The sequence below is a fragment of the Peromyscus eremicus genome, chromosome X, assembly GCF_949786415.1.
Source record: "Peromyscus eremicus chromosome X, PerEre_H2_v1, whole genome shotgun sequence".
NCBI lineage: Eukaryota > Metazoa > Chordata > Mammalia > Rodentia > Cricetidae > Peromyscus > Peromyscus eremicus.
Genome location: NC_081439.1, coordinates 29,243,862 through 29,268,732, shown reverse-complemented (window position 1 = coordinate 29,268,732; position 24,871 = coordinate 29,243,862). Strand labels below are relative to the sequence as shown.

Genomic DNA, 24,871 nt, shown 5'->3' with positions numbered 1-24,871 from the left:
ATGACAAACACAGAGACTCATAGAAAATCTTGGATTGAGTAGACTGGGCTCTTTAATGGAAAAGCTGCAGGTGCACCCACCCCAGCCCCCCAAAAAACAACAAAAAAAGAAAACCCCCAACTCAGTGTATTTATTATACACAATTGATCAGGGAAGTGGGTCATTGCATACAGTTTAGCAAGGAGGTGGCATCATTACATATAGATAAAGGGGGAGGCAGGGTATTTTATACAGCTGGGCAAGAAGACCAGTTTAGCAAATCTCAGTGGGTGCAGTCTGTAGGGAGCAGTCATCAGGCTATAAACATGGGGGATGGGGAAGAAAGCTACAGTGGACATTTTCTACACTCATTGTCAACACTTGTGCTCTGACCAGAGGAAGACTTTGTCATTTCTATGAGCCTCAGCTGGGGAAGTTTTTGTCACTTCCATGGGTCTGAGGCATTGGAGTCTTTGATAGGGCCATGTTCATGTCAACAACACACATTCACTCAAGACTTACTTGCTGCCTTTTGTTGTTGTTGTTCTGGTGTGGAACACTAGGCCTCATATATGAGCTACACTCCTAGCTCTATGATGAGGTTCTTCACACATTAGCCCACTTAATCATCCTGATCACTTTATGGTGTAGATGCACAAAGAACCTCAAAATATTCTAGCAGAGGCAGTGCTATGGGATAATGCTTTTGTACACTGGTTTAATAAAATGCTGATTGGCCAGTAGCCAGGCAGGAAGTATAGGTGGGATAAGCAGACAAGGAGAATTCTGGGAAGAGGAAACTGAGTGAGGAGACACCATCCCACTGTCCAGGGAGCAGCATGTAATGACACACAAGTAAAGCCACAGAACACGTGGCGACCGAGATGAACAAAAATGGGCTGAGTTTAAGTGTAAGAGCTACTCAGTGGTAGGCCTGAGCTAATGGCTAAACAGTTATAATTAATATAAGCCTCTGTGTGTTTACTTGGGTCTAAGCAGCTGCAGACCAGGTGGGACACACACACACAAAAAAACCTTTCAGCTACAAGGCAGGGCTAAGGGGCAAAGCCAGATCCATTGACCGGGGACACCCTCAGTCTCCTGTGCCATTTTCCTTTGAATGTTTGATCCTATCTATCCAAACCGAGCCTTACTGGTATTTAAATGTTCCTAGAGACACGGAGTGGGCTGCTTGGGCTCTGCTCCCCCAGGCTTTGAGCATCTTGTGCCCTGGACTTATAACCTCATCATTCATTCTGCTTCAACGTTTGGCTCTTGGTATAAAAAGAAATAAGTTTTCCACTTGCTTGTATTTCCTGGCGATCAGTTGACTTTACAGAAGCTCATGGTTTATAGAAAACAGGGTGGAAGTTGAGGTGGTCTGGAAGTGAGCTGTCATGTGGGTACAAGTGGCAGAACTGCTAGCAGAAGCCAGATTTCCAGACTCATTGAAACCTAACCTGGCCTTACCCTACCAGTAAGAGATCTATAAGATGGGAAGGTTGGCTCCAAAAGAACTGTGAAAGAACAAAGCTTTGATAAAGATGGAAGGGATGAGTAACTTGATGAAGATGGCCGACTTAGATTCCAAACTCTATTGTGACCAGTACAGCAATTAAACTGAGACCTTTGGGGTTATCTTTTCTAGAGGACAGATCATTTGCATCTCTGCTAGTCAGTCTGTTTTTATTTCAGCCTGGTAAGAATCACTTGCATTGCTTTTATTTTTCTAACTTGTCAAACAAAGATATGTGTCTCTAGAGAAGCAGTTAATTGGGTTCCCATCATTATGTGCTTTAACCCCCCTTGTCTGTTTCTAAGTTTTGGATAATTTGTGCTAATATGTTAGTCAATCTTTAAAAATATCCGATGTCAAGCAGGGCACATAGGAAACATTTATTGAAAGTTAAATGAGTAAGGAATGAATGGATAGCTGAGCAGAACATCAGTATAATGATGGACAAATTTCTTAAGATCAGACCTACGGAAGAAACTCTATGATAAAGTAGATGTGACTAATAAAAATGTTAAAATTGGTATATGATTTGAGGTAATTAAACAAAGAGAACAACAAATAGGAAAAAACTATAGTAAGTTATAAAATGTATAAATATAGCATATGAAAATTATATTAAGGTACCAGGTAAGATGGCATATGCTTTTAATCCCAGCACTCTAGAGGCAGAAGAAGCAGGATCTCTTGATTTCCAGGCCAGCCTGATCCATATAGCAAGTTCCAGGCCAGCCAGAGCTACATAGTGAGACCCTATCTTAAAAAACAAACATACAAAAAATATGAGGAAGCTGTTAGAGCAATGCCAAATGATACATGAATTTGCCAAAAATTCAAATCCCACAAGGGAGAATAGTATTTTTATTTTTGTTATTGTTTTGAGACAAGAATTCACTGGTAGCCCAAGCTGGCTTTGAGCTTGGGTTCTTGCTGTCTTAGTCTTCTGAGTGTTGAGTTACAGGCATGTATTACCATGTCTGGACCTGGAAAAAAATTAACTATGTGAAAATATCTCACCTTGCTGTTTATTAAAGAAGTGTAAATTAAGATAGTAATTAGTAGGTTTCAGATCATTAAAATCAAAGAAAATATCTACTGGTCAGACTGTTGGCAATGCCTAGTTTATTTGTATAGTTGTATGATACTTACATGAATGAATGCCAATAGCTATAAAAATATGAATAAAATTATAACTCTGATTTCATTCCTAAGAATTTATCTGCAGAAAATGGCTAACAAAAATGTACAACAGAAAAATATGTTAATTGTAGCAGTGTTTGTAATAATGAAAAATAATCAAGAAAAGGAATTGTATTACCTAGCTAGAAGACATTGAAGCCATTAAAATGATTCACACAGAGGCCTTTAAATATTGATTTATGATGATGTTTTGCATTATAATTATTGGTTATATTCCTCTTGCTGAGAGTTTTTCAATGGTGGAGACCTGGCTTTTATCTGTCTTTGTATTTGTGGTACCTGGAGTAGTGCCTGAATCCTAATATGTACCTTGATAAATGCTTGTTGAATAAGTAAGTGAATAAATGGAACTATAAAACAGTTTGTTGCAAAATAAATGAACAGATTAGGACAGAAAATTGCACACACTAGGATATAATCATGTGAAATAGATCTATATACATGTGATCCAAGATTGAAAGGGAGAAAGAATTGAAAATGGTCCTGTCATAGAAGATGATTTTTCCTTCACTGTCATAATAATACTTTAAGAACACAAATCAAGGACAAGAAACATGATCAATATATTTCTGAAAAATACTGTACACTTTTGCTTGTCAAGTGTGAGGAAAGAGCCATGGGTTGTCCTTGAGGAACAATTGCTGCACTTGTGACTGTATTCACCTAGAGGACATGAGCTGTTGGCCACCACCATTGGCCATCATGTGAAATTCCAGATTTTTTTCTGCTTGCTTCCAACTGGATTCTAGGCTGCATTTGCAGTTTGCTTCAGCAGGAAAAAGGAAAAAGAAAGCTGTAGAGTCTGAGGGCTAGCCTTTTAACCTGTATTTTCAAAATTCTATCGACTTCTCTATTGCCTCTATTGATATCCCAGATGTTTTTGTCATTATCAGTGTATAAAGATCTGTCCTTTGATGGTAAATGTTGTATATGTGCTTATGGGCATCTCTTTTCTGATTCTAGTAGAGCAGCAGTTCTCAACTTGTGAGTCATGACTCTTTTGGGGTCACATATCAGATATCCTGCATATCAGATATTTACGTTGCAATTCATAACAGAAGCAAAGTTACATTCTGAAGTAGCAACAGAAATAGTTTTATGGTTGGGGGTCACCACAACATGAGAAACTATATTAAAGCAGTTATACAGTTATACAGAAAAATAAAAGAATATTTTTCATTATCACAAAGCAACATTTAGAAAGGTACTAGAGACTGAAAAAAAAATGTCCCAAGTAAACAAAATTCTTTAAGTCATAGGGACAGATGAAGGTAAGAACACAAAGCTTTGTGATACTGTTCAATCAACCAATCTCTTAATGAAAGTACAGCAGATTGGAGCTGGAGAGATAACTCAATGGTTAAGAGCACTAGCTGCTCTTCCAGAGGACGTGGGTTCAATTTCCAGCATCTACATGGTAGCTGACAACCATTCATAACTCCTGTCCCTGGGTATCTGGTATCCTCTTCTGGCCTCCAAGGGCACTAGGCATGCACATACTACACAGACATACATGCAGACAAAATACCCATATACATAAATAAATAAAATTGAAATATGAAAGTACAACATAATTGTATATGTAGATATTATAATTACATCTTCATCGATTAATAGTATTAGAGTTGTTTACACAGAAATGCAACCTTTTTTTTAATTTTTATTTTGCAATACAATTCAGTTCTACATATCAGCCACGGATTCCCTTGTTCTCCCCCCTCCCGCCCCCCTCACTTTACCCCCAGCCCACCCCCCATTCCCACCTCCTCCAGGGAAAAGCCTCCCCCGCAGACTGAGATCAACCTGGTAGACTCAGTCCAGGTAGGTCCAGTCCCCTCCTCCCAGGCCGAGCCAAGCGATCCTGCATAGGCCCCAGGTTTCAAACAGCCAACTCATGCAATGAGCACAGGACCCGGTCCCACTGCCTGGATGCCTCCCAAACAGATCAAGCCAATCAGCTGTCTCACCCATTCAGAGGGCCTGATCCAGTTGGTGACCCCTCAGCCATTGGTTCATAGTTCATGTGTTTCCATTCGTTTGGCTATTTGTCCCTGTGCTTTATCAAACCTTGGTCTCAACAATTCTCGCTCATATAAACCCTCCCCATTCTCGCTAATTGGACTCCCAGAGCTCCACCCGGGGCCTCACCATGGATCTCTGCATCCAGATCTCTCAGTCATTGGATGAGGTTTCTAGCACGACAATTAGGGTGTTTGGCAACCTATTTTTTTTTGTCCCTGAAAGACAAATCTCAGGATTTTGACTGTGTAGGCTAGTTTTTAGGAAACAATTGAGTCAAAAAAATTTTTAAAGTTATATATATATATATATATATATATATATATATATATATATATAAATATCTAATATTAACTTAAAATATCACAATCTATGTGCATTTTCAACACAGAGTCATAACACGGGGTCAGGCCTATATCCAGTATTCATTGTATTCGTGTGTGTGTGTGTGTGTGTGTGTGTGTGTGTGTGTGTGTGTGTGTGGCCAAGGCCTTTTCCCGGAGTATGGGTTGCTGGGTTGAGCTCCTTGCTTTGTGTATCCCCAGTGTATCCTCTCTGATTTGCACTCTCTTTAAAGTGGACCAGTGGCAGAAGCAATTGAAGTATAGCATCCTTCTGAAGTTCTGCAGCTCCCCACCCGCGTTTTTTTCAGTTTGGTAGCATTTTTCCTTTTAACCTTCAGATTGTTACCTTCTTCCTTTCTTAGCACTGACTTTCTCTTCCCACACCTGTTTTTGCACTATGGAACCAAGTGCATGCATCGGGAAGGCCTAAAAGGTTGGGAAGAAACAGCCTTGGGGCCCTGGTAGAAGTAAGAGCTCGCTTGTCCGGCAGCAGTTAACTACCAGCCTGCAGCCCTCAGCCGTGGTGAAGGACGAGAACAAGGGATAGTCCCTGAGCGGACGGAGTCGGGGTTTGCTGGAGAGCCTCCCACCCCACTGCCACCTCCTGGCTCAGCTGTGGGAAAAGCCATCACTGCAAACTTCAAGCACCAAGCTGGCGCTGTGGGAGGAGAGTGGCAAGCTCGGAGTTCCTAGGTGGATTGATTTTTTTTCCTTCAGTTTTGAAATAAGTCATTACAAATACTCACTTGGGTCATTTCGGTCCAGAGCGGAGAAGCCAGAGAAATGCTAGTGGGTTCTCATGACAGACAGACACATGTGGTTTGGGGACAAAGTTACCGGGAGCAGAATCTGTGGTCCCCTGGAGAGTTCCCTTTTTATTTTTGAAGACTGCCTTGGAGCTTCTGTTTTATTTTGTTTTGTTTTCCTGTCTGTGTTATCTGGAGTCTAAGGAAAGCGTTTCTTTCTTTTCCTGTGTTGGATGAGGCTGGTCTTAACAAATCTCCCACAGTGGCAATGTTCTGAAATTTTCCTTTTCATGTGCTTTTTGGAGATTAATTTCAGAGGCAGTTCTCAGAGGTTCCCAGTCAGCCTGGCTGGTGACTGAGGGCTGCAGGCTCGGAGTTAAAGCCTGAACTGGCTTTGTGGTTTGCAAAGATGGTAACTTGCATGCTCAGAAACTGTCTGCATTCTTCATCTTATGCCCATAGAAGGAGACTGGATCCACTCAGCTCGAGTTAAGCAGGCTCTTGAAATGCTTTCAACCTTTCACTCAGTCAGATAAACCTCCGTGTGGGTGGATAGCTCCTTCCTCTTCCTTTCACTCATACTCCAGAGAAGTCAAATTCGGCGTTCTGTTTCACAGCACACACACTAAAAATTGGGGAAGTTCAGTAAAAAGCTGATTGGCCCAGGCAGTGGTGGCACGTCTTCAATTCCAGCACTTGGGAGGCAGAGGCAGGCAGATCTCTGTGAGTTCAGGGCCAGCCTGGTCTACAGAGCAAGTTCCAGGATAGCCAGGGCTGTTGCACAGAGAAACCCTGTCTCTAAAAACAAAAACTGAAAATAAAACAAAAGCTGATTGCTTAATAGGCAATCCAAACGTGTCTCCATTTTCCCCCATTAAGACTCTATGTTGCGCTGGGCGGTGGTGGCACACACCTTTAATCCCAGCACTTGGGAGGCAGAGGCAGGTGGATCTCTGTGAGTTCGAGGCCAGCCTGGTTCCAAAGCGAGTTCCAGGAAAGGCGCAAAGCTACACAGAGAAACCCTGTCTCGAAAAACCAAAAAAAAAAAAGACTCTATTTTGCTTTAGAAGTACTCCCATTTCTTATTTAAAAAGGCAACATTAATACAAAAATCTTAGTATTGGACTTTGATCATCTAAATGACTCAGGCTGCTCTACAACTGTCCTCTGTTTAACTTAGTGGTGAACACATCTGTTTTCCTAGTGTGTACAGGTACTGAAGTATTCACATTATGGAGAGGGATGCCATGTTTAGAAGAGAAGGTAAGCTGAGTGTAGTGATGCACGTCTATAATCCCAGCACTTGGTGGGCAGAGGTAGGAGGAGCATTTATTCAAGGTCATCATTAGCTACAACAGTACATTTGAGGCCCTCCTAGGCTATATGAGACCCTATCTCAAATAACAACAGCAACAAGTGAAGAAAAGCAGTTATATTTGAATCATCAACAGACAGTGCAGTCCACAACTGTATGACCGATAATAAGTTCAGATGTATATATGGTAGATTTGCATAACTATGAAATTTCTCAAATATTTGAGTGCTTGCATCATGAGAGAGTCTGTATTTATAGAGACTCAGAGATTTATTGAACAGAATGTGCACAAATAGGCTCAGTTTAGTTGTGGAGAGTATTACAAGAAGCTAAGACTCTAAAGGGTGACAGATGATGGAATTGACAAATGAGCAAGGAAGTGAAGGCAGAAAACCCTCATGGGGGGTAAAGAAGATGCTACCCATGCACATTTGTTTGGAACGAGTGTGGAGTATATGAAGCAGATGCTGGGGAATGCAATGAAAGACATTGCTAGGAAAGCCTCAGGAATGCCTCCACTGAGCTTTCCAAGAGACAGATCGCCTAAGGTGTCTTCCCTGGGGTTTTTCCAAGGCATAGGCGTCATCACAGGCGATTTTCTCCCATGGAGGCGACAAGATAAAACTTGCACTCTCTTGGTTCATCAGAAAGGTTATCTTACTCGTTCGGTTTCCACTTTGTTCATATTTTCACGTTAGAGTGATGGTAAAGCATTATTAGAGTTCTTTAGGAATCTGGGGATCTGCAGAATAGCTCTGACTGCTGTGAAGGGTGAGACCATGACACTCCTCCAGAAGCCCTACAAGCAACCAAACCCTCCCTTCCCCCTTCTTTAGTTTTGAGGGCAGCCAGGAACTTGCTGAATGGTCCAGGCTAGCCTTAGACTCAAGATCCTCTTGCCTCCACTCCCTGAATGCTGGGGTTCCAAGTGCATGGAGCCATCTGTGGCTCCAGACCTTTTCTACTCCATTGACAACCATGGATATTGTTCTGTCTTGTTTAAGCCTTAAATAGAAATTCTATTTCTTAAAAAATCCATTTCCCTTTCAATTACACTATGGATTTCTCTTTTGAAGGTCCATTCTTAGGAAATAGGCTTTTTCCAAAGGAAAGAGGGGAAGGAATGAAAATTAGCACTCCTGTGTATATGAACTCTTTGAGCCTACCTAGAAAGAAGGAATTAGGGGAAATTACTGACCGGCGATTTAGGACCTAGATAAGGCTTATTCAACAGAGATAGTTATTTCAAGAAACTGTAAAGGAAAATAATGTAGATATCTATATGTTCAGGAAGTGTCCCTCTTAAAATCTTTCTCCATTAATTCCACTGATAGAAAAATGTTTTCTAGAAACAAAGTTTGTTTTATAAACACTATTCATGGAATTAAACTATGCCTTTGTATATTTATATGAAGTTGTAGAAAAACCAAAGCCAATCAAAAGTGATTGAAATAAGATTAAAGATTGGCTGAGAAAGGGCACATAGGAATTTTCTAGACTAATAAAATATCCTGTTTGTTTATATAGGTGTAGCCTTCAAAACTGAGCTACTATAGTGTTAAGAATTATAAATTATATTTCAACTTTAAAGATACTTGATAAATGACCTTTTAGTTTTTCTAGTGTGGTACTATTTGCAAAATACCTTCAACTACCTTTCATAGGTAGGAAACATCACTAGTATTGAAATTCTCATGTAATTACTTCTGGAGGAGCGTGTGTTTGTTTGTGGTATATGTAAGTGTGCATGTGTACCTGCCTGTGGGTATGTGTGTGCAGGCCAGAGCAGGGTATCAAATGTCTTCCTCTATCACTCTCTACCTTACTGCCCTGAGACAGTTTCATAGAACCAGATGCTTAGAGCGTTGGCTAGACTAGCTAGCTAGGGAGTTTTTGAAACCTGACTGTCTCCTCCTTAAAATTCTGGGCTTATATTTATGTGGAGCTGTACCCGACTTCTTACTTGGGTAGTAGGGATTCTAGCATAGGTCCTCATGGTTGTAGAGTAAGCACTCATACCCACTGAGTCATCTCCCTAGCCCCTATTTTTGGAAAAAAAAAATGAGGAAGATTCTAGAAATGTTAAAGTATAGCCCTTAGAGTTTTATATGCCTGGTTTTCTTTTATGGAAAGAGAACTGCATTTGAACTGCTGAAACTGACTTCATTGGCTTCTGTGCAACACCTCTGCCCCCATCCAAATTTACCCTTCTAGCCTGCTCCTGAAGGGGGTTTGAGTAACAAGGTAGCCATTGACCGAAAGCAGTGATTGCAACCCTTAAGTGGCTTTTTTCTGTTGGCTGCTTCTGCTCTCAGGTAGACTTCAGATTTGATAAACCTTTATTCTTCCTTGCACAACTGACATGTAAAGAAAACACTCAAGGATGTTACATAGGACTTGGTCAGAGAAGTATCAAGGGGAAAGCATTTCACCTTTTCATTCCCATACATCTTCCCTGCCTAACAAATGTAGGTGATGTCTGCACAGCTGGCTGCACAGCTGGCTGGCTGGGTGGCTGGGTGGGGTTTGAAATGGACTCTGTTGTTTCCTCAGCTTCCGACAGGCTTAAGATAGATAAATTATTTCCTTGAGCCCTGAACCTGGCTGTGTAAAGGCTCTTCCTTGTAAAGACGTGGAAGTTGTACCGGGATGGAAACTGCCTGTACTCAGCCTTTCTCAAACCGAACTAGTTGGAAACTGCTTTGCTCCCAGCCATGAGCCATTGGTAGGGTTGGCTTTGGGGGCACAGTCATGGGGTCTTAAGTTAGCCACTTTGGTCACAGAGAGGCACAGCTAAGGTTTATTTTCAGCCTAGATCCAGGTGCTACAGAAGACTGATGATGAGTTGGGATTGGGTGGGCATGGGGAGAAGGTGGGCATCTACTCCCTTTACTTTCTTATTGTGGGCAGGAGCTGTGGACCTTTGGTACCGTCTTTAGTCTATACTTTATTGCAAGGGTACACATTTCTTTTTCTGTGTTCAAATCCAGAAGCATCAGTACAGGCCATCTTGATTTCTAAGCAGAAGGTGTGCAAGCTGTGCAGGTTCTTTTTGGTTCTAGAAATTTCTCCAGGATATGTGTGTGTGTGTGTGTGTGTGTGTGTGTGTGTGTGTGTGTGAGAGAGAGAGAGAGAGAGAGAGAGAGAGAGAGAGAGAGAGAGAGAGAGAGAGCGCACACATGTGTGTGCCTGGGTTTGTGTGTGAAAGCCAGAGGTGTTTTCCTTCCTTAATCACATTTTTACCTTATTTTTTGAGACTCACTGAACCCAAAGCTCACCAATTCAGCTAGAGAGGCTGACCAGCAAACCCCCAAGATCTTCTTATCCCTGCCTCCCCAGTTCTGAGATAATGGGTGTGCACCACCACATTTGGATTTTAAATGGGTGCTGAGTATATATAGGTCCTCTGTTAGCATGGCAAGCACTTTAGGTATGGGGCCGTCCCTCAGGCTCCAGGATGAGGTCGGTCTTTATCTATTTTGTTCACTAATGAATCTATACCAACATCATAAGGCAGTGCAGGATAACTGTTTAATAAATGTTGACATCACTGGAATGGCCACACAGGCTTGGTATTGCAGGAGCTAATTAAGAACAGTGGTAACATAATCAGGATCTCGTGTTCCCTTCTGCTCCTCATAGGAAGATTCCCATTTCCCCCAACACCCCCCCCCCAAAAAAAAACCTTTTTGTGAAGCAATCAGGACTTGAAAGGATTTTTTTAAAAATAATTTCCCTAGCATGAATCCATTGGGACTGAGTTTGATAGGGGGAAATCATCATTCTGGGCTTCAGTGTCCTTGTCTTTATGTAGGAAATTGAGCCAGATCTCTGAAGAGAGCTAGTTTGAAAACAGGGATAATTTTTCTCCTATCTCCAGGCTTAGTCTTGAGACCAAAGCAGCAGACTGTAGGAAAAAAAAAATGTATTACACAGCGCTCAGTGGTTCTGGTACGAGGCTTTCCCCCAGGAAGGGCTCAGGTCACAAAGAAACACCCCTTGTGCCCATGGAAGCTGCAATTGGAAGAGTATCCCCCAGGTGATGAGCAATGGTTTTCTTGTCAATCCTTCTACTTGTGTGGCTAATGATATACCTCTGCTGTTTTCCCACAGACCTGGCAGGCTGTGCAATGACAGTGCTGCTGGCATCTGGGGTGTGGCAGAGTGAAGATACCTTTGTTTTCCCGGTAGGCAGCTGCTGATCCTATACATCAGAAGTGCTTCCCTAGAGTCTCACACTAGAGCTGCTTAGTGGAGACGAGAATATTTCAGACATCATCAAACTGAATAGATGGAGTTGGTCCAGCTGCCCTTTGCAGCCCAGGATTATGCCACATATCACTCAGTTGTGGGTCCTGCCCTGGGTTTTCCCCTTGCCCTGTGATTCCTGGGAGGAAAGGGGTTATTTTATGGTTCTTTATTCAGAGGTAGCACAAGGACCCCATGCTACAAATCCTGTGAATATTTATATGCAGGCAGACTCACAGTGAATCTTTCCAACTATCTTAATCCTATCAAAACCCTCTTGAAGGAATGATACACATCAATTGAGTTGGCATAGAAACATGGAAATGCTGGTCAGTGGAAATGATGTTAAATGTACTGAACTGATACTGAATAATCACCAGGACAGCCATACATGGATGCTGTTGTGTGAATTCTTCCCTTAAGATTTTGTGGTCATGCAGATGTAACCACCACTCTACAAAGCTGCATCCTATGAGTTCTCTAATGAGTGTTCTGAATGTATTGCTTTGGTTGTGTCCATTCTCTGGCCTTCATTAGCCCCTTTCTCCTTTCTGGAATGCCCCAAACATATCTACCCTAATCATAGCTACTGTTTCTAATTTCTTAAAGGCCTACCTTAGTTTTGATATATCTTTTCTCAAATTTCTCTTTTGCCATCCCAGATCTGAGTGAGCTCAACTTCATGTAACAAGTTTGATTTGTCCCAAGTCATGGTCTTTTTCTCGTCTATTTATCCTGTATTGCCAGCCTTAGTCTTTAGTCACACCTTCCTATTTTGGTAGATTATCACCTTCTTTAGCAAAAATAGGTACTTACCATATATAGTGCTGCATCCCCAGATTCTAGCATAGAACCATAATGCATATACCTCTGACAGAGACAAAGGTCATGCTTAAATATGCCGCTTGAGGTGTGTTAACCAGCTCTGTTAGGCAGATGGGGAAGAGGGATTTATTTTGGCAGGAGAAAAAGGAATGAGTTCATATAACTGTTAAGTTTCAGGGTGGAATTTGAACTGGGATTTGAGTTTTAGTTTTCTTTTTTATTTGAATTACTTAAGTTCCTAAATTATATTTGGCTTGCTCTGGTAATATATACATATAGAAAAATTCTAAAGGTATTAGCTCTTTTTTCTATTAGCCCACATCTTATTGGTAGCTTAATACTTGCTTGTTCTCAAAATGACCTTATTTTTCCTTCAAGAAGCCAACCAAACATTCAGACGTCTACTTTGCTGTTAGTGGATCCATCTCGAATTCTTCAGACAATTTTTCTTTCACTTGCCCCCAGCTAGTTGATCAAGACCAGTTCACACCTCAAAACTGAACCTGTCTTGTCTGTTCTCACTGCTTTTCTGGTCCGGCTCCTATATCCTATTCAGATGGTTGGAGTCTTCCTACCCTCTGACACTCCAATCCTTCCCCCACATTCCAGGAGAAACCCACAGGAAATCTTCCTACCTTCTGAGACCTTAGCTCAGAGCTGTTTTTTTTTAATTTTTAATTTAAAAATGGTTTTATTTAATTGAAAATAGGTATTTTTCTCTCAACTGTCTAGTTTTGATTATCTCGAGAAACCTTCCCTCTCTTCTTCCCTCCCTCTCTTCGCTTCCTCCTCTTCCTTCCCCACCCTCCTCCTCCTCTTCCTTCTCCTCCTCTTCCTCCTTTCTGCTGTTCATTTGTGGTACTGAGAGTGCAAATTAGGCCTTGTGGATACTAGACAAGTACTTGCCTAAGGAGCCATATTTCCAGCCATTTGATCTAGCCGTGTAACCCAGGCTGGCCTCATAGGTACTATTTATCTTCTTTTCTGTATCTTCTGAGTGCCACCATGCCTGGTTTTTAATAGTGGTTATCATAAAACAGAACACATGAAATTTCAAAGGAAACTAGTGTGACGTACACATCAAATAAAAGCAAATCTTGATGCAGTAATCTATGTGATACCCTCTTAATACATTAAATAGCAAATACCATCCAGAAAGTATAATTTATACCACTGCAAAGCAGCACAAGTAATATTTTGAGGTACTCACAGCATCTGTGATGTGATAGGAAAATATTCATGATTTATTTTGTGATGAGTCACAGGTCCTTCTAATATTGGTATGTTAGCTACTTTCATAACCAAAGGAAATGTCAAATTTCACTTAGAAGTTGATGAAAATGGAGTGTTACATTTTGCCCATTTGTGTTGGGTTCCAGGTTAACTTACCTTACCTATCTGAATGATAAGACCATGGGGCCTACTTTCTGTTTCTCTAGTAACATTGAAACTTTGGGTTCCTCTTCTGTGTGAGTTCCACCATGTAGAGAGAAGACATGTCTAACCTGATCTTGTACCTCTGTTCTCTTTGCCTCTATGCAGGTAGAGGAAGGATGGTGGGAAGGTGTACTCAATGGGAAGACTGGAATGTTTCCTTCCAACTTCATCAAGGAGCTGTCGGGGGAGTCGGATGAGCTTGGCATTTCCCAGGATGAGCAGCTATCCAAATCAAGTAAGGAAGTCTCCCATACTGAACAGGAAAGGGAAGAGACCAGTGGACTCTGTCCTAGCCTCCCTTATGCATCATTGTGCTATGCCAAAGGCCTGTGACAAAATCTTGTGGGTATTTTGTTGGCTAGAGTAACTTGCCCACTGTAATTTAGTAAGTTCGTCACTGTATAGATGTGACCTATAGCTATGTATTCTATATACCTCTGGATAAGTGAATACTAGCCTTCAGCCATGGTAGTACTGGCTCATGGTAGCACATGTAGCTGTGCCTCTATACTTCTAGAATGTCCTTTCCCATTGAGTTTGTAATTATCTTTTAAATGAACCCAATGAGATGATCAGTATTCTCTAGTGTCTTCTGATGAACTTGGGGGAAAAATAACCAAGTTAGTCATGACAAGGTACTGTGTACAAGATAAATGCATGCCAGTTCTATTGAATATATGACAAGATAGTCAAGAGGCCAGGCTCATCTTGGGTAAGGAAATGGTCCCTTTTGCAATGGTGAGAACAAACTTCAGGTCTGTTTTTCTCCAGGGCTTGAAGCTTTCCCTCCTGCTTCTCTGCTACCCTTTCCAGCTCATGGAGCAAAAGGTCAGGCCCGGGAAGCTTTATTCTCCCAGTCACTAACCCAACTTCCCATGTGGGCGTCTGTGTTTATCTTGTGCTGTGTTGAGCCAAGGTCATGGGCATGAATGTTGCAGGAGACTCAGCTGTGTCATAGTGGTGTGATGCTACTTGCTGTCTTTCTTTCCTGACAAGAGGAGGACAATCCAGTCTTACCAAAACAGTTCTTAAATATTGTCACTTTCCATTTTGAAAAAAATTTGATTTAGACAGTATTCTTCTATTGCCTTGGTATCCCTTTATTCAACCAGCAGTATAATTGGACAAAGGTTTGATTTGGAAGTTGAAGCCATTTCCAAAAAAGTACGTAGGTGACCTTTTCTGCTTGGTATCTCAGCAGTGGCTCTGGGTCATAGAGCCTGCCACACATGGAAACAATTGTACGGGCTGGTTGACTCAGTGGACACAGCAGGACCCCTTCCTTCCACTTCCAAAGCTCGGGAATCCTTCTCCTTCAAATTCCATTCTATCCTTGAGTCTAGGATATGAAGGATTTGTATAGATGTTTGGAACAGTGAAATATTCGGGCACTCCTTTCACCTGTGAGCTGTGCCATGTGGTTTTCTACTACTGTGGCCAGCTAAATGAGTAGAGCAGTGAGTTTCTTTTGCAACTCCTTCTCCCTAATCCACAGTAAAATTTTAGCTGCTCTGGAATCTTCTTTTGTACATTAGAGTAGTATCATGCCTGGTAACTATGTCCCACATTAACGATACATTATCTCTGGAACATTGTGGATTAAATATGCTTTTTGGGGGAGGAGAACAAGTCAGGTTATTATAACTTTATTTCCATGAGGAAATGAAATCTAAGTTCCAACAGCAATATCATATATAAACCACCATAGCTCTCATTGTTAAGATAGACTTGAGACATGACCAGTTAGTGTTTAGCTATTTGTTTTCTCTTTGCTACCATGGCCATTGTAACATCATGTCTACATTTAAAAATTACTTTTTAATTCCTTTACTGATACAGAGATGGAGATTTAGGGACAGTCTTGCTGGGTAAGTCTTTACCTTTTGGCATTGTACCATCTTAGCTATATATTCTCAGAAATGAAGAGTTTCAGGAAACACATCCCATAGTTTTTGGAACTATTGAAACAAGTTGTACTCCAAAACACATCCCAGGTCATTACCATGGAAAGGTAACTGTGGCAGACTCTCTACTCAAAGCATGTAGTTCTAGAATCCCTGGTACTGGAGGTTTTGACTGAATAGAATGGTCTTCTCAGCCATTTGGCTATCTTTTACCTACCTGTAGCACCAACTCAATTACTAGCCTTCTTTTTCAGAACAAGGGAAGTCTAGTAGTTTCTTTGGCCATGTTCAGTCCAGCTGTTTATTGCTGAGGGTATTTGATGTCCCTGGAGAATCATGTTCTTCTAACAAGAATGGATGGTTCTGATAAAAAAAAAAAGTTTGCTGTAATCTTCCTATGTATACAATTAAGAAAAACAGGTCTCATATCTCTATCTGCCTGCCTGTATCCATCCATCCCTTTTTGTCTTCTTTATTTCCTTCTATTCTTCATTAATTAAATCTCTGTTGAGCTCCAATAGTTACTAAGATGTTTGTTGATGACTTGAAAAGTCAGAGACAAATGAGATGCAGATAGGGACCTTGCCCTCAGTCAACTCACCTTGCAAAAAGAGGCACACATATCCCCAGAAGCTCTGGAAAGTTCCTCAGGAGTTGACATTTGAGGAAGAGTGGGGCACAAAGGCAGAGAGGCCAGTCTGTAATTGGCATTTTATTTGGGCCATCAACCAGCTCCCAAATCATGACATGGAGATTTATTATTAATTATGAATGCTCGGCCTTAGCTTAGGCTTGTTTCTAGCTAGCCTTTTTTTTAAAAAAAATCCATTTCTATTAATCTATGTGCTGCCTCAAGGCTCATTTACCTCATCTCATACTGTCCATCCTGCTTTCCTGCTTCCTCCGTGTCTGGTTGGCTGGTCCCTGGCTGGCTGGCTCCACTTTTCTCTCTGCCTATTCCTCTGCTGCCTAGCTATTGGCAGTTCTGCTTTTTATTAGACTAATTCAGGTGCCTTAGGCAGACAAGATAAAACAGCAACACATCTTTACATAGTTAAACAAATGATCTAGTCCACAACACCAATACCATGGTAATGTGGGGTTGTAGTAGTCAAAAAGGGCTTCATGGAAGAGTAGATGTGAGAATAATGTCTTTCTTGCTTTGTGAATTGAAACCATGCCCTGAAAAAGAGAATTAGCATCTCTCTGTTTAGTGGTAGTGTTTTCAGTACTTGTCTGCACTCATGATTTGCTTCATCATAGAATTATGCTAAAATGTATATATAACCAGACCACATTGCTGCAGAGATTATGTATATTGATGGGATTTATCCAAATAGGACCTTTGATTTTTAGAATGGTCTGCTTATTCTCTTCCTACCGTACTCACCAGAGAAAGTGTTAGGACTTTGGATATATTTTACTTTTTTGGGAAAAAAAAACTGTTTTGTTTTGAAGTAATTAAAATTCACAGGAAGTTGTAAAAATAAACACAAACTATCCAGGGAGAACCCATGTGTACTTCACCAGTTTCCCCCAGTGATTACATCACCTATAATTACAGTAAATGCAAAATGCATTTTGCCCTATAGTTGAGAGATAGAAAATGTAGTTTGTGTACAAACAACATCTAGCTTTTTTTCTGTTATGAGCCAAAATATACTTAATCAGAGTCTTTGTCTGATCAGCCCACGTAATACTCTTTGTAAATGGCAATCCATTTTTATGCAGTGATTGCTTAATTACATGAATCTGAGACTAAGTTAAATCCTAATCTTTGTACCATATTGGTGATTTTTAGAGATTACAGTGATAACATAGAAATATTCTTTTAAGTGCTACCAGACATTATAATGAGGGTTTTCTTTGTCATTATAGCTAAAATCTGTATCCTAATATGGAGAGAGTATTGTGTATAGTGAATTCTTGTACATCTTCGCTTCATACATGTACATAAACACTACTTCCTTTGAATGTGTGCATTCTTATTTGTATACTTTGCAAATACTTGAAGTTATGAGTTTTGTATATTAATAGATGACTCTGATAGAGGAAACATTGGCATTGTACTTAAGAAGTATGCCATTACTACTTGTCACATGGTAGGTATTTAATAAATTCTTGATGAGCCCTTTATTACTCCAAGGAGGCATTTTTATCTTGAATGATAGGTAAAAATTTCTACAACTTGCTTTTCATACACTTTTACATATGGCATTTGGTTCATGTTATGAATTATTGTGTGTGTGTGTGGGGGGGATACCCTGAGGGTATCCCATGTGTGCAGGGAAACATGCTGGACAGATGCAGTGGGGCCTGGGCAGATGCATGCTATGTAGGCATGGTGGCAGCGGTGGCAGCAGCCAGTAATTCACAACCCAGATGCTGCATCCATGTGGACAGTTTATTATAATAGAGAGATGAAGAGAAAAATAGGAAAGGGGGAGACAGATAAAGAGAAGAAGAGAAGAGAGAGAGGATGAGAGTGCACACCTCATGGGAGGAAAAGCAGAAGAGAGGGAGAGAGAGAGAGAGAGAGAGAGAGAGAGAGAGAGAGAGAGAGAGAGAGAGAGAGAGAGAAGGAGGAGGAGGAGGAGGAGGAGGAGGAGGAGGAGGAGGAGGAGGAGGAGGAGGAGATTTTCCTTAGAATGAGGCTTTTATGTCAGGACGCAGGGCAGCACCAAGGGGTGGGATTTCAAGGGACGGATCAGAATATTAACATTCCTCCATTTTGATTATTATAAAAAGAGGTGAGTTATGGGAGCAAGTGGGGGAACAAGGACGCTGAATTCTTGAGGATACTTCAAGCTGACAAGGGGTGAATTGGGGAGGGGGGAACCGGGAGTCACACACAGCTGAAGAACTCAGGAACATTCCTTGAGGGAGCTGAGGAGGCAGGTTGCAGCAGTGGTGTTCCAGGATTTGGGGGGGGGGGGGATGGCATGCCAGATCAGGAGTATAGAAGCCATGGCATCTGCTATGTCTCTAGAGGTCTGGCATGAATAGTGAATCTGCAAAATATGCTAAAAAAAATTCATGGGGTCAGAAATGGGCTCTGGAGATTATTAATTTTCATCAGCCCAGATTTCTTGATGCAGTAGCAAAACTTTTCCCAGGACCCTGTGGGTATTTCTGAGACAGCTGGAATGGATTTACATTATGGCAAAAGGGTTAAAAATCTATTTAGGACTCATAAGAACCCTTTGTAGTCAATGTTCTATTAGTTTGTTAAAGCTGCGTTTATCAGTATTAAAACTTTGAACCTCTGGAGTTATATCTGAAACTGGTCTATCCTGTACCATGAAGTCTGTGAATGAGGCATACCTGTCTGTAATTGGAGAGCATATATATCTAATCTTGGGACTGGGGCTGTTAAACTGATACCCTAGTCATCAAACATCATCAGCTCTGAGAAGGATAAATTTAAGAAATGAGACAGCTTTTTGCTACCTAGGCAGCAAACTCAAGTCTCTCTGTAGTTGTTGGAGGGGTGTCGCAGAAGCCCCAAAGGCAGCACTTGTTCAGCTGGCAGGCCCAGAAGATTTCAATTCCCAGCATCCACACAAATGCACCTGGCTGTCTGATGTCCAGTCATGCCCCACATTGGGCACCAATGTTATGAATTATTGCACAGTAGGGGGGGCGAGGGTATCCCACACATGCAGGGAAATATACTGGGCAGATGCATGCCATGTGGACATGGTGGCAGTGGCAGTGGCAGCCAGTAATTCACAACCCAGATGCTGCATCCACATGGAGAGTTTATTAGAATGGAGAGATGAAGAGAAAGATAGAAGAGAGAGAGAGAGAGAGAGAGAGAGAGAGAGAGAGAGAGAGAGAGAGAGAGAGAGAGAGGTCAAGGGTGTGCACCTTGTGGGAGGAAAAGCAGAAGTGAGAGAGAAGGGGAGAATTTTTTCCTTAGAATGATGCTTTTATGTCAGGATGTATGGTGGAGCCAAGGGGTGGGATTTCAAGGGGAGGATCAGAATATTAACAGTTCATAGCCCCTGTTCAGGGTAATCTGTTCTGCCAAGGACAGAGTTTTAGTCATATAGGTTGGTCCATAGTTGAGTAATAGCAGAAACTTTCTGCATCTTTGAATTTGAAAACATTTTTTAACCATACTTGGAACTTGTGAAACTTTAGATATATTTTCTCAAAAAGATTTTAATAATCTTTAGTTATAGATAATTTCAAACATAGGTAAAAGTATGAATAGTGTAAAGAATCCCTGTGTATCTGTCGCCCAGTTGATCAATTCTCAACCTATGGCTAATTTGCTGACATTATGTCCCTACACATTCCTGCTCTGTTTTATCTAAAAGAAAATCTTAGATATTATATAATTGTACCCATAAATATTTTAATATTTATCAATAAAAGAGTTTCTTAAAGTCCCATTACCACATGCACACAAAATTACAGTGAGTCCTTAAATAGTTAAGCATGTGCTCTGTGTTCACTTTCCTCTCATAACCTTTTTTTTGTATGGAATTTGTTGACGTGAATTTGGATCCAAATAAGGTACATCCACAGTGATGAGTTGATGTGTTTCAAATTTCTCTGAATTTATCAGTTTCTCCCTTTATAGGTCCTCCTTCTGTTCAATCTGTTTGCTAAAGAAGCTAAGTTTGTTTGTCCATTAGTTTCTCATTATCTGACTTGTGATAGTTTCATCTCTGTTTTGTTATTTAAAGAAATTGATAATTAGATCTAGGGATGTGAGTAGATTAAGGTTGTGTGTGTGTGTGTGTGTGTGAGAGAGAGAGAGAGAGAGAGAGAGATAGAGAGAGAGAGAGAGAGAGAGAGAGAGAGAGAGAGAGAGAGAGAGGGGAGAGAAGAGCGAGAGAGCGAGAGCGAGAGCGAGAGCGAGAGCGAGAGCGAGAGAGAGAGAGAGAGAGAGAGAGAGCTTCTTAGGTGGTATTAGATTCTCTGCTTGGAGGTTCCTAAGTTCTGACTGTCTTTCCTTTTGAACTCAGCTGTCATTGATTATCAGTAATATCTGGTCAGACAGGGCTCACAGAGTGGTACCAAACAAGCATTTTTTTAAATACTGAAATGGACTTCCACATATCACATTAGTAAACACACACAAAAGGTGTTTAGTAAATTCAGTTTTTCTAAAACAGAACATAGAAACGTTTGCATCAACAGTGCAGACAGAATCTTAAGATGCCAGGTGTGGGTAGGAATTTTCTGGTCATTTGGCCTAGTGTCAGATGACAGCGCTTATGTGCATAGTAATTCCATTTCAGCTCTAGCCTGGCTCTAAGTTAGGAGACCAAAATGACATGCAAGCTTTCTATACATAGTCTGTCATCACCTCCATTACACAAGCAAATCAACTTCTCACACAGCATCTGAATTCAAACCTGCTAAAGTTAAGTTTATTCTTACCACAATCATAGATGGGGACTAAGTGTCTTTTTATCTATAATTCTATATTTGTTCCCATTGTCTAAATATTGTGAAATGGAATTAATCAGCAAATGTTATAATCACACATTATCCTGGCTCTGGGATTTATTTGAACTTAGTTGTGACAAAAGAAGTTGTGAGTATGATCCAATTTCAGTATATATTTTGTCTCATATTTAAAATATATATGAATCTTCCATTTTAACAGTTTTGATACTACTTATTTTCAAATAATTTTAAAACTGTAATTATTACTTTTTAAAACCCTTGGGCTAGAGATGTTACTGAGGTTTTTTAGAATGTTTGTTACGCATGCACAAGGGCCTGGATTTGTTCCCTAGCACTGAATAAGCTAGGTATGTTGGCATAGGACTGAATCCCAGTGTTTGGGGGGGAGTGAATACAGGAGCATCATAAATTCAAGGGCATTCTCAGCTCCATAGATAGTTTAAGGCCAGCCTAAGATACATGAGAGCACAACTCAAAAAACAACCCTATAGCTACAGGAACATCGTCAATTATTTTCCATAATCTTCTGAGGGATAAAAATTGTAGTTTTGTATATAACTACAATTTTCCATTTGAATTGAAGCTCCTGCTTTCCCAATTTCTTATTTAAAATGTTTAGATTGTGGTACCTTGGTGACCTGTCAAGCTAAGACAAATCTAAGAGGGCTTTCATTGCATACCACTTCCATGATACCAACTTATTTTGAAACACTCCATTCTGCAGTATCACTAAATGTTTTTCATTTTTAGTGTTTAGTGGCATTGAGTTTGTGTTTGCATTCTATTGGCAGTGGAGAGCAGTTAACCAATAGATCAAACAGCGTTTCAGGAAAAGTTAGATGCTAACATAAGCATATAGTTTTTTTCCCTGAATTTTAAAACTCTTCCCTTCCACATTGTTGGCTGCCTTCAAGAACTGATATTTAAGCCAATATGGTGGTACACACCTTTAATCCCAGCACTCGGGAGGCAGAGGCAGGTGGATCTCTGTGAGTTTGAGGCCAGCCTGGTCCACAAAATACGTTCCAGGACAGCCAAGGCTACACAGAGAAACCCTTAGGAAAAAAAACCCTGACATTTAATGGTCATAGTAAAATATTCCCCCTAGTGAGGTAAATGTTGCTCATATGCATCATATGCATGAGTTTTCTGATTGCCTGTCTCTTTTGCCCCTCACTCAGGTAAGAGTACCTATGTGTCCTTACCCAGCCCTAGTCCAGGCTACCTCTCTGATTGCCTTGCTCCCAGTGGGCAGGGGGACTTTGCATATTGGCTTGACTGACAGTGGACATATCAGGCCAATGGTCTGTCTCCCGCTGGGATTTTCAGACTTGCTCCTGTGGCAGAGAACATGAAAGCTCTGCTGGAATCAGGAACATCCCTGGAATAGTGACTGTTTTGTTTCATCCCTCCCTTTTGCTGACACTGAGATGACTGCTGCTGTTCATTTGTAGAAGGCCTTTTCTCCCACCAGCAGCTGTGTTTAGGAGTAATGGTGAAGTCCTTGAAGTTAAGTAGAGGGAAAATTTGCTCGAATAAAAACTAGCTGCTGACTTGCTCTGCCTTTGTCATGAGCTCCTCAAGAAGCATATGGGCAAAACTCTGTTGCTTCCCTAGATTGTTCTTATATAGATAGTGATTATTATTTCCTTTTCCAGACAGGGTTTCTCTGTATAGCTTTGGAGCCTGTCCTGGAAATCACTCTGTAGCCCAGGCTGGCCTCGAACTCACAGAGATCCGCCTGCCTCTGCCTCCTGAGTGCCGGGATTAAGGGCATGTACCACCAGCGCCCAGCCTCTGGTTATTTTTTTGAGACATGTACTTTGTATCCCAAGGTTTGGAACTCAATATGTAGCCCAGGGTGTCCTCTAGGACCCCCCTGCCTCAGCTTCCTGAGCAGCTGAGGTTGCTTGTACATACCACTTGGGCCCACACATAAGTAGTGACTTGAATGCCTAATTTTTTGCTCTAATTGGCTGCAGTGCCTATGACCCAAAGGGCAGATTTCCAAACAGGGCATATTGCCATTCCCGTAACACATGGGAATTACAATACCTCATCTATTTAGAGTGATCTGATCATTCATAATTGGTGTCATAAATTGGGAGTGACAAGGCCTGGAAACCGACCGACCCTATCGGAGTTCCTATTCTGATGGCGGAGAGTTTGTAAGGAGTGAGAGAAGTTGCTCTTTGCCCTTTCAGTTACAGTCCCTGTTTACGCTTTGCCTATGCTTTGCACCTCTCAACTTACTATGAAAGTATAAGCCTGCCTCCCTGTTTGAGTATTTAACTCATGAGCTATAACAGAACTTATTTCTTTTAATAATACATTTATTAATTGAGATTATTTTTTCAAATCATTTTACCACCTTGTGATACTTGTGATATCCTCTGTGTTGTATGTGTATGTGTTGTGTATGTGTGTGTGTGTGTGTGTGTGTGTATGTGTGTGTGTGTGTGTATGTGTTGGGAAGGTGGGTGGGTATATGTATACTTAAATTGGAGCAATATATACATCTGTGTTCTTATGATCCAATGATTTTGAGCTTTAGCTATATATTCAGTCTTATCATATTGTATCAAAATACGATATTTGAAGCTGGATGAGTCATATGTCCTCAATGCTTAAGTACAGACTCATTATTGACACAGCAAAACCTCAATTAAGATGTTTCAAGAAACAGGATTTCTCTGATATCCTTGGTGCTAAACCAAAGCGTCCCCTCATGTTGGTATGGGTGCCACTATTGGTTTCAAATCTCATAGTAAAATCTCCCCTGTAGTTTGTTACTATCTTGTCTTTCTTGAAGGTGCTGAGAAGTAACAAATCTTCTATTTACTCATGTTATGATGCTGGGATCAAACCTAGAGCCTTATACTTGCTTAGGAAGTAATCTACTACTGAACCACACCCCTTGCCCAACAAATTTCCTGAGGAGGATTCTGTGCCTTGTTCAAAATACTGGAGCTTGAGTATCAGCCTTTACCATGTGGGGCTCTAGGGATAAAAGACAGAGGCAGAAGGGCCAAATCTGTTTTATGTGTAGGTCACACTCTCCAAAGGAAAGAGTGTGCTTGTTGGTTGAGTTAATGGAATAATCCTGTGAATTGGATTCTCGCTGATTAATTGAGGTTTTCCTATTCTTAAGTTAAAATGTGAAATTGACTTCCAAGTTTTAACTGGGCATAATGTACATGTCAGTCATTTTAGAGGCAAGTCCCAAATCTGAGTATTTCTTGCCATTGTGGTTACGTGGGGACTTTGGGCTCATTCTGTAACATTCTTAAACTCTGCCTAACGGTCTTGAATTAATTGCATGGATGAAGCTCTTGCAGCAGAGTCATTGAAGGCAAATTCAGTTAAAGACTCTTCCTCTTCCTTCTTTCGCCATCATTTGCTCCCCTCTGCCCCCTCTCTTGTTTTTCTCTCCCCCTTCTCTTCTCTCATTCACTGTCAGGAAAGACTACCTTTGAAGGGACAATTCTGTACCGTGCTGCACCGGGAAAGACGGAGAGCCACAGACGCTATTACAGTGAGTGACCTTAACAGCAGGAGGCAATCATAAAGATAAGATCCGGGCACCTGTGGGTTTCCATGCAACTGTGCTTTTCCTGAGCTGCCCGCGCTTATGCCAAGTGTCCGTGTGCATTTCTGAACCAAGGACATGGGCTTATTTGCCTACAATAAGTTCCATTTCCTTGGTGTGTGCTACAAGACACTCTCACCACCAACTCCTGGCGCTGTCTTGTTCGCTTTCTGCCTTTCTCCTGTGTGTGACATGTGTGCATGAACCACGCGTGCAGAGAATGAAGCAGTAGCTTTTGTCCTGACAGTGGAGGATGGCTTCTGGTGGAGACACCAACCTCTCCTAGTTGCTGCTTTTTCCAAGCGGATCATTTGTCATTTGTGTG

At 41.1% G+C, this 24,871-nt stretch overlaps 1 protein-coding gene across 2 annotated transcripts in view; it reads left to right on the top strand.

Moving 5' to 3' along the window:
- The window catches only part of Sh3kbp1 (SH3 domain containing kinase binding protein 1), a 338,436-nt gene that overhangs the window by 170,399 nt on the left and 143,166 nt on the right, over nt 1-24,871 (top strand). For both annotated transcript variants that reach the window (XM_059250548.1, XM_059250547.1), the window contains exon 5: nt 13,732-13,861. In XM_059250548.1, the coding sequence (XP_059106531.1) occupies nt 13,732-13,861 (130 nt within the window). The remainder of the gene's footprint in view (nt 1-13,731; nt 13,862-24,871) is intronic.